This window comes from Strongylocentrotus purpuratus, unplaced genomic scaffold (genome assembly GCF_000002235.5).
Source record: "Strongylocentrotus purpuratus isolate Spur 01 unplaced genomic scaffold, Spur_5.0 spur5_scaffold_13, whole genome shotgun sequence".
In the NCBI taxonomy this organism is placed as follows: domain Eukaryota; kingdom Metazoa; phylum Echinodermata; class Echinoidea; order Camarodonta; family Strongylocentrotidae; genus Strongylocentrotus; species Strongylocentrotus purpuratus.
In genome coordinates, this window is record NW_022145598.1 from 7,467,633 (window position 1) to 7,480,690 (window position 13,058).

Here is a 13,058-nt window from a genome sequence, read left to right on the forward strand (position 1 = left end):
TTGTGTGACAGAGTAGCAGAGTTTAATTCCTATAATAAGCAATACAAGACATTTTAAAGATACTTTGTCCCATTTGCAGCCAACATCAAATTCTGTAGAACTTTGCAGGAATTATTAAATATGTTACGCATGTCCTACCTGTGAAATTTAGACGTTAGCAGTCTCCTATTATTCAAATTATGCAAAGAAACCTGTTTACTTTCTAGACTTCACTGTCAGACACTATTGAGTGACTGACTGACTTCTTTTTTTTCTTTGGGAATAACATACATAAAATGAGCTGTAAAGGTACATGGGCATTTGGCTACATCAATGAACCACTTCTTGGAATGGCCAAAATTAAAATAATTGAATCTTTGCGCAGCACAAAATGCATGACCATTCGGTACAAGGGTCTGAAATCAGACTATTACTAAAATAATTGCAATCACTAAAGTCGATTCGACAGCTGATGCCCGTTATTATCCCACTAAAAGACATTTTCAAGCCCTTTTGTTTTGAGGGTAAACAGTGAAAAAATACATGTGAACCCCCAAAAACAATAAATATGCACAACAGTATTTCCATGATAATATATCAACACCGTATTCTTGTTGTTTTAAACATATAACATTTTCTTGAGTATTTGAAAATTGTTTTTAAAATTTTAGAATCTTCATAAAATCAAGGGTTTACTTACTCTCGACTTAGACGTACATGTATGGATCAAACAAAAGTTATAAAGCAACAGGTCAAGGTGTGACTGATCATTTGATATGGTTTATAATTATCAAGAAAAGGAAAGAAATCACAAAAATAAATTCCTTTCTCTTTTTCATTTAGTGACCTGCCCGGACGGGTTCCACGTTTTCGGTGAAAGCTGCTTCAAGGTGATGGACTACAATGTAGATTTCACTGACCAGGACTCTGCCATGGAAGCCTGCATCTCACTGACCAATGACACCGGTCATCTCGCTTATGTCCAATCATCCGCCGAACTGGAGTTTCTTGGATTCAGGCTGGAGGAGTCGTTGTTCGGCAACAAGAGGGCGCCGGTCTACGTCGGACTGACGCACGACAGCGGAGACCTGTACTACGCCAACGGCACTGTGATGGTGAATGTGACAGGATGGAACACTGAGGAATTGTGGGAAACAGACTATCCGTCGTCTAATGACTGGCAGTGTGTGGCGATGTTTTACGATGAGGACCGTCATCAGTGGCTATTACGTGACATCCCGTGTTACAGAGAACTGGGGTACATCTGCGAGATCACACAGAGTAAGTACAGGGAACTCTTAGATGTTTATGAAAACCAAGGGATTGTTTGCGCAAGTTGATTTTTGTACTCTCGTAAACAATGCCACCTGTTCACCCAAGCGTGAATACATACCACACAAAAATGATACTAAATGATTTGGGATAAAACACTCTTTCATATGATGTATAATAATGTACTGTTCATAGATGATTTTAAAAATAATTAGCAATTTTCTAGGTGTAAACTTGTTTTTGACTAACACGGTAAAACCGTGTAAAATTTAAGTATCTTTACTAGAGCTGAGTCTGTATAGTTGACCAATGAGGTGAGGACCGTAAAATAAAGAGGTACACGGGTGCCAATTTGTGTATGCACTTATAAACAATCAAAGCAACTTTGTAATAATAATAATATTAGAGAATATTTATTAAGCGCATAATAAACTGAAAATTTCTCTATGCGCTTTACACTCATGACAAATTTGAATATATATATATATATATATATATATATATATACCACATAATAAATAACAAAGTAGATAAATAACAACAAGTATTAATGGGAAAGTAAACCAATTCACCTACATAAATGTACAATTAGAAATTCTCTTCTTAACATGCATCCAATGTTACTGCTTCAACAAAAGAGTTGCCAATAAATGAAGTTAATGAATATAGTCGTACACATATTACTTTATTTCACTCTTCAGCTGCTGGTAACTGGGGCCCCTGGTTAGGTTGGAGTATGTGTGATACAACCTGTGGCAACGGCACCCAGGTCAGGAAGCGACTTTGTGACGATCCTCCGTCGATACTCAACGGAACAGCTTGTGTAGGAGATGGCAATGAAGCAAGGGCGTGTGCAGGGCCTTGCGACGTTGGTATGTTGTGCCCATTTACCCTTACAGTCTAACCTGTATTTAAAGACTGCTTTAATAACGGAGACACAGTAGTTGTCTTGACTACTTCAGTAGTCAGTTCTACTAAAGTTTTGTAATGGATTTTAGAGATTAAAGAATTGGGTATGTTAGAATGTTGTGCCCATTTACCCTTACAGTCTAACCTGTATTTAAAGACTGCTTTAACAACGGAGACACAGTAGTTGTCTTGAATACTTTAGTCGCAGTTCTACTAAAGTTTTGTAATGGATTTTAGAGATTAAAGAATTGGGTATGTTGGAATGCTGTGCCCATTTACATTTTAACAGTCTTACCTGTATATAAAGACTGCTTAACAGAGACTAAGTAGCTGTCTTGACTACTTCAGTAGTCAGTTCTACTAAAGTTTTGTAATGGATTTAAAGGTAAAGACCAGTATTGGAAATGCCCCAATTTCAAAAAATGAAATCGAAGCTCTTTATTACCAATCATGTGAAAGAATATGTTTTGACTAATACATGATGATAAAAAAATTGCCCGCAAACCGCCTACTAATTGATATATTTGGTAAATTAGTTTATCTATTGGACTGTGAGAGATAAACGCATGTGTCATGCACGTGTGCGTATTCCCATATACATCTTTCTGTGTACAGTGCTTGTAACTTTACGAAGACTGGGCCAAATTTCTTATCATTTTGATGATTCCAGAAACTTGCAGTACACACCAATACTTATATGCTAGATGATCAAACTTTTCTGATCGATTCCACAACGTTTCTTTCACAATGCAATCGCATGACCAGAACTCAACTTCATCTTTAAGAGATTAAAGATTTGGATTGGGGACACTGAAGATACTGAATAGATTAGAATATGGGAAGAGTGCACTGAAGGAAGTTACAGCAGTCTTGCCGGTATCAGTGGTGAATTTGAAGTAGTGAAGGTTCTATTGAATGCTACACTCACAGTAAAGAAGCCATAATCAAATACACAGTGTGAAGGATTTAGACTTTGAAAGAGAGGGGGCATTTCTCAGTTTGTTCAAAGACCAACCCATCATCAGGGGGGTGTTTCACAAAACTTGTCATCAGTGACAAATGACAGTTTTTGTTATAAGCTACTGAAATCCTTGCTTCTGATTGGTTATCAGCAGATTTGTCACTGAATTTTGTCATTTGTCATTGAAAAAAGGCTTTGTGAAATGCCCCCCAGACTTGGTATGTACATCATTTTGCTTTGCCTTTGCAGAGAAAATAATCTTCTTCTCGTTTAGGTCAATCCTTCCTTTATTATTCAAACTCTACCTCATCTTACTTCCAGTAAACTGTCCATACGGCTTTGATGTCTACCATGACAGCTGCTACAAGTTCTTCGTCAACGAAACCGAACATGACACGCTGGACAACGCAAACGTCACCTGCAAGATTCTAACGAACGACACCGGTCGGGTGGTCCGTGTGGACAGCTACGATGAACAATTCTTCCTGAACTGGGGGCTAAAGGATCGTGCTGTAGGCCATGGGAACAGGGTATTTGTCGGGCACACGTACGATAGCTCTAGTTCGACGATGCTCTACTATGGTTCGTCTGGGAGTGGTCCTTCAAGCTCAGAGTGGCCTGGTGGTGATTGGTGGGCTAGTGCTTACCCAAGGAATGTCGCAAGCAAGGAGTGCGTTGCGCTAGTTTATAATTACCCATCTCAGGAATGGCTGTTTGGCGATGTTTTCTGTACGGATCAGTATGGATTCATCTGTGAGATCCCACAAAGTAAGTACTTTCATTCTTTGTTACTATCATCATCATTATGTGATGTCACCTGTGCCAGGGAGGGGGAAAAACAAATCTTATCACTAAAATGACTCGTCGGAAATCTTTTCTTCGTAAAACATTTGTTTGTTTTAGTCCAGATGAATTCTTCAAGAAATTATTAAAGAGTTTTCTCCCATGTCACGGACCAGGGAGTGTGACAACCCTACCCCTTTCTTTGATGGCCAGTTTTGTCAAGATAGCCTGAATGACACTAGGTGTTTGCCATCTACCCGTCTGAAATTCTCACCTAAATTTATAGTCTAGATGCATAGTTTCATTCATTCAATCATTTACCCATTTTATTTTCTCCATATTTAGCTCCCGGTGGAGTAGGGGAGTGGGGTCCCTGGAGCCAGTGCACAGACAGCTGTGGGAGCGGTACTCAAATACGGACCAGGGAGTGTGACAACCCCACCCCCGTCCTTGATGGCCAGTTCTGTCAAGATAGCCTCAATGACACTAGATCCTGCGTAGACAGGTGCCCTGTTGGTAAGTGTTTGTTGGGAAGAGCTTGTTTGAATGTTTAACTTGAATTGTGATGTGCATAAATTTAATACTAGAAATGCCCTAAATTATCACCTCCCCAAGAATAGAACAACATGTATGAAAAATTCACTATTTTTTTAAAAGGACCATTAATATGGATTAGTACAGGGTATACCTCAGAAAATTAAAAAATGCAAATCCCTCAAACTTTTAAAAATTAAATACAAACAATTTCTGTTAAATAAATATTTACTGTAGCAGGGGCAAGTTTGATACTCTTTTTTAAAACTCTGATTGTACATGATAGTATGTTTTAGTATGTTTTTTTGTTGTTTTGTTTTGTTCTTTTGTTCTTGTTTGTTTTTTCCCTGTATGTACAGTATGTGTTTTAGGGGTAGGCTTTCATATCCTCCTTTCTGCCTATCCCAAATGCTCTCACAAATTACCATTGTTATTTGTTATCACTATCTTGTTTTTTTATCATTCCATTCTGTATTTGTATGTTTTAAATGTTTTAATGAAAAGTGTTGAATAAACTGTGAATTGAAGTGAATTGAACCTGATCATGCTCGGAGTGCATTCATATAATTTCACATTTCAAAATATATAAAATGATGAATCATTAGGAGCTAGATATACAGTTATGAAGGAGATGTACATGTTAAGCACTGCTTGATGGTTGGTAGCTCTCCAGAGGATAAAATTGATTCTGAAGAATATGATATGTAGTGTCAGTTATTTGCATGACATAAAACAGGCTACGAACTGAAATTATACCGAATTAATCTCATGAATATATCTCACTGAAACAATTGGTCTTCTCAAATTGGAAACATCTCAAAGATTTGTAGGAATGCATTCCCAATATGAGCCATAATTGCACAGTTTGGAACTAAGAATGTGTGTGTTTATATACACACGTATGTACACACATGCAAGGTGAACTTTTGTCTTTGGTTGTGGTAGATTAATTGTTTGAGCATAAGGATCAAACCATAAGATTTTCATTTGTGATTGGAAACGTCTCATGATCCAAAGATTCACACACGATATTAGTTTCTCCTGTAGACAAAATGTACCAAATGCCATGTTGATTGGTGATACTTGGCAAATGTTTGAAACTTTTTACCTGTTACCTATGCATACTACACAAAGAGGAATAGCTATGGATTTTCATGAAGAAGCAAGCATGTAAACTGTGTTTTAACCCACTGCCTACCGGAACTGAGTGGTCCCTTTATTATGCCTATTCTCATAGAGAATTCAGTAGTCAACAGGTTACTTAAAAATGAAGTTGAGTTCTGGTCATGCGATTGCATTGTGAAAGAAACGGTGTGGAATCGACCAGAAAAGGTTGATCATCTAGCATATAAGAATTTGTGTGTGTTGCAAGGTTCTGGAATCATCAAAATGATAAGAAATTTGGCCAAGTCTTGGTAAAGTTACAAACACTATACACAGAAAGATGTATATGGGACTACACGAACACGTGACGTAAAAATCCTACCCTGGAGTTTTACGATGTACATGACATATTTAGAATATGAAGGCATTTGAAGAGCCATGCTTTTTTGGGAACATGTCTTATCTGATGTTCTTCCACACTTGCATAATAAGAATGATAACGCTCACAAATTATTTTTCACCTCTTCCCAGAACTCCACCTTCGCTTTAACCTTTATTTAAAAAAATCCTTTTTCCAATGATTTTGCAGTCGAATGCCCTGATGGCTGGATAACAGGACATGACAGCTGTTACAAACAGGTTCTGGATAGTATGGCCGACTACAGCAATGCTAATCATTCATGCACCATGATGACCAATGAAACGGGACATCTTCTCTACATCAATAACCAGACCGAGCTGGATGAGGTAAGACCTTGTGACATATGACCCCTATCGACCTTATTGTGTGATCTTATGAACTTTGACCAAGTACATCTATTATTGGAGTGTAATGTGTGGTAGTACAGCACATATCTTCTCTACATCAATAACGTGACTAAATTTGATGAGAAATAGTTCTCTGTATGACCTTAAGACAAGGTCCCTTTAGACCTTTGACCTTTGACCAACGGTTCTTGCACCATAATGTCAACAATACAGGACATCTTTTATACATAAATAACAACACTGAGTTTGACTGGGTATAATTGTCTGCCTGACCTTGTCACATGACCATATTGACCATATATTTGACCTCATGAAATGATTCCTCTGACTTTTGACCTTTGACTTCAGTTCAGATACAGATTATTCTAATCTGTGCATGAATGCAAAACATTATCTCAGAATTCCAAGGTGAGCTTTCTTTATGTTGATCTTAGGTGAGCTGGTTATTCAAGAAGCGCGGGGAATCCGAGAGCATTGAGTACCTGACCGGTCTCCTGTACGAATCCAGCACCCTCTCCTTCGACGACGGCATTGGAGCTCCCGACGCGACATCTTGGAGGACCCTAGAGGGCGCTCCATGGGTCAAGAATTATCCCGTCGGTGCAGGAACATGCGTCGGATTGGCGTACAATGATAAAACGTGGGAATGGAGGCTGATTAACGTTGCCTGCGATGATTCGATGGTTTACATCTGCGAGATCACACAGAGTAAGCTCCATTAATCTACATTTGGTGTTCAGTACTAGTAGGAAAGGAATTCCTTGAATGCCGTGAGCGCCTAAATCGGCTGCCTAGCAGAGCCGGGGTAATGTTTGAGCGCCTTGAGCACCATGGATGGTGGATATGTGTGCCATATAAAGATCCAATATTATTATTATTTAATTTGTGATAGTAAATGTTCATCAAATGATACATTATAATCTTTTAACTCTAGATTTGTCGCTTTGTTTTTATCTTTTTGATATTTTTATGTGGTATAGGGCAAACAAAGGGAAGACTTTGGAGATTCTCATACAAATGTGAACTTGTGTAATACAGCTCAACATTGCAGCACAAAAGAATTTATTTATTTATCCATTTATTCATTTATTCATTCATTAATTCATTTATTTATCCATTTATTAACAATTTATTTATTCATTTATGTCTTTATTTATCAATCTATTTATTGTTACTGACTTTTTCATGTTTTCATTCCCCTTGTTTTATCCTCGGTCTTCTTTTTCTAAGGGGGATTGGTGAGATTAGTAGTTTATGAGCCATTTCCTTTGTTTGTTTATCTTGTAGCTGATGGTAACTAGGGCAGCTGGGATGATTGGTCTTCATGTACATTGTGTAGTCAGACTTGTGACGAGAGTCCTAACATTGGAACTCAAATCAGAACCATGACTTGCTTTATTTAGTTTGGCATCATGGCCCCCTAATGTTTAATAGCAGGCCTATCCTAGAGTCAGTCGAGATTTTAATTTGATGAGCCATTTCTTTTGTTTGTTTATCTTGTAGCCGATGGTAACTGGGGCAGCTGGGGCGACTGGTCTTCTTGTAGTCAGACTTGTGATGAGAGCGCTAACATGGGGACCAGGCATAGGAACAGGACCTGCTCAGACCCAGCCCCAATCCTGGAAGGGGACTACTGTGAAGGGAACAAGACCGAGTACGGAGCATGCGGCTCACAATGCCCTCCAGGTATTAAAGTCAAATCACTTTTTTCCTGCCCATGTAGCCTGGAGTATATTTCATTCTTTTGAATTTTATTTATTTATATTAGCTTTGACTTTTCATAAACCTCCATGTTCATTTCACAAGGACTTTAAAGATACTATGTCCCTTTTGCAGCCAACATCAAATTCTGTAGAACTGTGGTGATTGCAATCACTTAAGTCAATTTGACAAGTAATGGTCGTTATTTTCCCACAAAAAGCCATTCTCAAACCCTTTCGTTTTGAGGGAAGTTCTAAGTAAGTATTGTCTTTTAAATGCCGTTGGAATTTAACCTTTTCTTATTTTTGACCTGCAAATGGGACAAACAGAGTACCTTCAGGTATCTCTATATTAGGAACATCCAAGACCACTATACTGTAAGTGAAGCAGAATTTGTCAAATGAGCCCACAAATTACAGCCTCACACAATTTTCAGTTAAGAAGAAGACAGCACGAGTGCAGAGAGAGAGATTATAAACCATATTTTACTTCCTTGCAGTCCATGGTAACTACTCAGACTGGGTCAACGGCGAGTGCAGCGTCTCCTGCTACTCTTGGGACAGCAACGGGACTAGGTACGGAGGGGTCCTGAACAGGACCAGGAACTGTACCATCCCGATGTACGGTGGGGATAACTGTACAGATCTGGGTGATCCCTTCGAGACCGTGAGCTGTGGTACTGAAGATGGCAACGCCTGCCCAGCGAGTAAGTGCATTGAGCTTTACTTGTATTAAACCAGGACCCTGTTTCATAAAACTTGATATCAATAACAAGTTACAAGCTACTGTTATAAGCTACTGAATCCATGGCATCTGATTGGCTGAGAGCAAACTTGTCATAGAAATTTAGCATTTGTTATTGATAAAAAGTTTTATGAAACGGGCCCCAGACTTGCACATGACAAAATATCATTAATGTAAATGTAAAGAGTTATCTATTCAAAATCTTAATTGACTTTCTATATGGTGCTCCTACAAATGTGAGATTTAACCTCTTTAGGACAAGAATTTCGAAGGGATATATTTGTTCATCTTTTCTTCTTTACATTGGCAACACTATTATTTGTCTCTTATCAGTAATTTTGTGTAATATGAAAAGCATGTATCTGAAATGAATACAGAAAGACGTGTCTATAAACCTGTTTATACTCACAATTTTAGCATCACAGCTTCATAATCCGTACCAACTCGTCATCTATAATAAATGAAATTGTATACAAACGTAATCTGCTGTGTTAGAACTCCAGTGTGACAGAGTAGTCAAAAATTCGTAGATTTAAATGGTTTGAAGAAAAAAAATGGAAAATTATACGATGCAGTTGTTAAAATCTCACCAATGCGTATTGAAGGATGTTGCATATTGTAATATATTTCTTGATTTCTTAATAAGTCTAATTATGACTTTATGACGATTTTGTGTCCCATAGTCATTTAACTTCCGGACTGTTTTTGATGTAATTCTTACTTTTCCAGTTGATGGGAACTGGGGAGGTTGGAGTAACTGGACCGGTTGTAACGTGACGTGTGGTAGTGGGTACAAGAACAGGACCAGGTCTTGCGATAGTCCTAGTCCAGACCATGGAGGAGCTGACTGTGAAGGCGATGATACAGACCTGCTCTCATGCACCAAATTACCTTGCGCAAGTAATGACCTCTCTTCTCTCTATTTCTTTTAGTCTCCCACTTTCTTTTCTCTCTCTCTCTATCCCTCAACTCTCCCCCCTTTTCCTCTTTCTCTCTCTCCCCTTATTCTCTTTCTCTCTCTCCCCCTTATCCTCTTTCTCTCTCTCCCCCTTATTCTCTTTCTCTCTTCTCCCTTGTGTCCTCTTTCTCTCTCTCTCCCCTTATTCTTTCTCTCTCTCCCCCCTTATCCTGTTTCTCTCTCTCCCCCATATTCTCTATCTCTCTCCCCTCTTATCCTCTTTCTCTCTCTCTCCCTTAATCTCTTTCTCTCTCCTTAATCTCTTTCGCTTTCCCCCTTAATCTCTTTCTCTCTCCCCTTAATCTCTTTCTCTCTCCCCTTTAATCTCTTTCTCTTTCTCTCCCCCCTTAATCTCTTTTTCTCTCTCCCCCTTAATCTCTTTCTCTCTCCCCATTAATCTCTTTCTCTCTCCCCCTTAATATCCTTCGCTCTCCCCTTTTAATCTTGTTCTCTCTCCCCTTAATCTCTTTCTCTCTCCCCTTAATCTCTTTCTCTCTCCCCCCTTAATCTATTTCTCTCTCTCCACGTTCTTCATCTTTTTTATTTCATTTCATTTATTCAGTTCTGAATGCATAATATAATCAGTACATATTAAAACATATATGAAGAAGTATCAACAAACTTTATACAGATTTGGCGTTAAAGGGTTTGTTGGCTCATATTGGACAACCAACGGACATACTCTTTTTGGTAGGGTATTCTTTATTTAAGCCCGTCCTTTTCTCAAAGTTTGGAGAAGGGCATTCCATTGCTTCAATCTGATTGTCATTGCATTTGGAGTATCTTTCTCTGTTTTTTATTTCTGTTGTCACAAAAATTAAGGAACCTTGAAATTGGACACATACTTACATTGCCCATGCATAAAATGTGTACCACACGCTGCACCATGCCCCGGAACTATGTATTAAAATCCTGGAAGTGGCTTGAAATTATGTCCAAGATGCTACATCCGGGCATTATGGGCGTATTGGCGATTACAAGAAATCTGAAATGACAGATCACAAAAATTTAGAAACTTAGAAAGTTTATTAAAAATCAATCATTTTTAAGTTGTTGTTGCTAGTTTTCCACTTCTTGTATGACTCTGTTCCTTCCTACAATATGAATTTGATTGTTAAGTATAAGCCTACAAGATATCTTTGTTCATCTCAATCCCTATTATTAGTTGTCCCTAAGATGCGCAGTTCCTAGGGGGATACAGCCTTTTCTCATTCTGGTCCGTCCCTTTGGAATAAGCTGCCACTTAGTATGCGTAGCTTAACAGACCTCCATGACTTCAAAGTTGCTCTAAACGCTCATCTCTTTCTGAACAGAGCTATTCAATTATGACAATTATAATCGTGATGTAATAATTTGTGTTGTTTTAGTTAACCTTTACTTTAGTTAAGAAAGTGATATGTTCGTGATTGCAATATGTACAGCGCCATGAGCATCAGAGCCTGGCGAATACCGGCGCTAAATAAACATGAAACATCCATATTATTATGATTATTATTATTATAAAACACCCGCTATAATATTATTCTTGGACTGTTCTACTAGTTGATGGTAACTGGACGGAGTGGACAGCCTGGTCAGTATGCAGTCAGACTTGTGTCGGAGGAAACCAGTATCGGAGCAGAGAGTGCTCTAACCCTACCCCTATGTACAATGGAACAGAGTGCTCAGGAGACGATGTTCAGTGGCAGAACTGTAGCACCAATGTCACTTGTTCCGGTGAGTCTGTCCAGCATTATGACATGTAAATTGGTCGACACTATACGGGCTCCAACATTCGTTCATTATAAGTGAAATCACAGTAAAGTTCACGATTTTGACGGCTCACAAAGAGTCTAGCCAGCTTACTTCACAGAAATGGACTTTGATTATTATTGTTTTGCACTATTTATAAAGGCAAAAAAATAGAATTGAAGAAATTCTGAGATTCAAACGCACAACTACAACGTTCTTTTACGCTGTCCTTACCGATTGAGCTAACGGTGGGTTGATGAACTGTGGGTTTGCATGATTATATAACCCTATCACTAACCCTAACGGTCACCATGTGTGCATGCGTAGGTTTAGCTAGCTGGCTAGTATTAATGAAAGAATCTTGGAGCCATATATAATGTCGACCATGTAAATTCATAAGAAAAAAAATTGTCTTAGAATTGTCGTCAGATTTATAAACGTCGGACGCAAAGTCACGTTGTGAGAAAAGTTTTCAATCATTTTGCTTTAAAAAATTATTACAAAAGTCTTAAAAGTGACGCCCTTCTTTGATTTCAAACTTTCTGTGAAATGAACCCATTTCATTATATAAAGAAGAAACAGACTGAAGCCTTTCTTTGTCACACAATAATAAATACATGCCTTTGGAACTGAAAAGGTTGAGATCAGAATATCCTTTTCAAATTGTTTTTTATCAGTAAGGGACAAAAGTTTACTACAAAAATGATATTGCAGGAATAAAACAATTACAGATTTAAGCATAAGCACTACTTAATTCAATGATTTGTTTTTAGATGCTGTCATTAAAGGTATTTAATTATTTGGTACTGGATACATGTAGTCTTTCTCCCCTTCTCTCACCTTCTTTGCCCTCAATGATGTCAATTAAAAATATTTGTGATGAGAACCAGAAGTATTCCTACTAGATATATAAATGATTTGTTGTTATTGCAATAGGAATGAATACAATGGAATACACCATCTACATGTAATATGCTGTGCTTTCAGTGCAAAGTTTTGAGAAATAGATTTCTGAAAAATTTCACCTTTGATCTAATCTTGATAATTTGTTGCCAATTTGTTTCAGTTCACGGTGGTTGGTCTGAATGGAGCGCCTGGTCTACCTGTAGCCTGTCCTGTGGGGGTGTCGGGACCACCGCAAGAAACAGGTCCTGTACTAATCCCTCACCGGCTCATGGGGGTGATTCATGCCCTGCTGGCGAGCCCTCTGAGGAGAGTGAAGTCTGCGGGAATTTTGAATGTCCAAGTAAGATATTAGATAATAATAATAATAATAATCGGTTCTTTTATAGCGCATAACACATTACAGGATAGCATATCCCTATGTGCTTTACATAGAAAGGAAAGAATTACAAGAAAAAGTAATGCAGATTAGAAAATCCACTTGGAAGCAAAAAAGTATAGTGTTGGACACCGAGTTCATGGGTGTTCACTTTTAACATTGCATAAATACTTTTTTTGTTTTATAAATCATTGTGATTTCTCATGGAATCTGGAAGTGCATTCCATAAAACTGAGGAAGCATGGGTAAAAGAATACATTGTAGATACATTGTATTCTGAGAGAATGCAATACTAGATACTTGTTCAAACTTTTAAATCATTGGCACCACAC

General features: G+C 38.1%; 1 protein-coding gene across 1 annotated transcript in view; it reads left to right on the forward strand.

Moving 5' to 3' along the window:
- LOC105444845 overlaps positions 1–13,058 on the forward strand; it is an 86,751-nt gene that overhangs the window by 11,634 nt on the left and 62,059 nt on the right. The window contains exons 11-21 of the mRNA XM_030983854.1: positions 823–1,260; positions 1,953–2,123; positions 3,443–3,889; positions 4,250–4,420; positions 6,132–6,289; positions 6,745–7,018; positions 7,814–7,996; positions 8,511–8,717; positions 9,485–9,655; positions 11,256–11,429; positions 12,511–12,690. Of these exons, the coding sequence (XP_030839714.1) occupies positions 823–1,260; positions 1,953–2,123; positions 3,443–3,889; positions 4,250–4,420; positions 6,132–6,289; positions 6,745–7,018; positions 7,814–7,996; positions 8,511–8,717; positions 9,485–9,655; positions 11,256–11,429; positions 12,511–12,690 (2,574 nt within the window). The remainder of the gene's footprint in view (positions 1–822; positions 1,261–1,952; positions 2,124–3,442; positions 3,890–4,249; positions 4,421–6,131; positions 6,290–6,744; positions 7,019–7,813; positions 7,997–8,510; positions 8,718–9,484; positions 9,656–11,255; positions 11,430–12,510; positions 12,691–13,058) is intronic.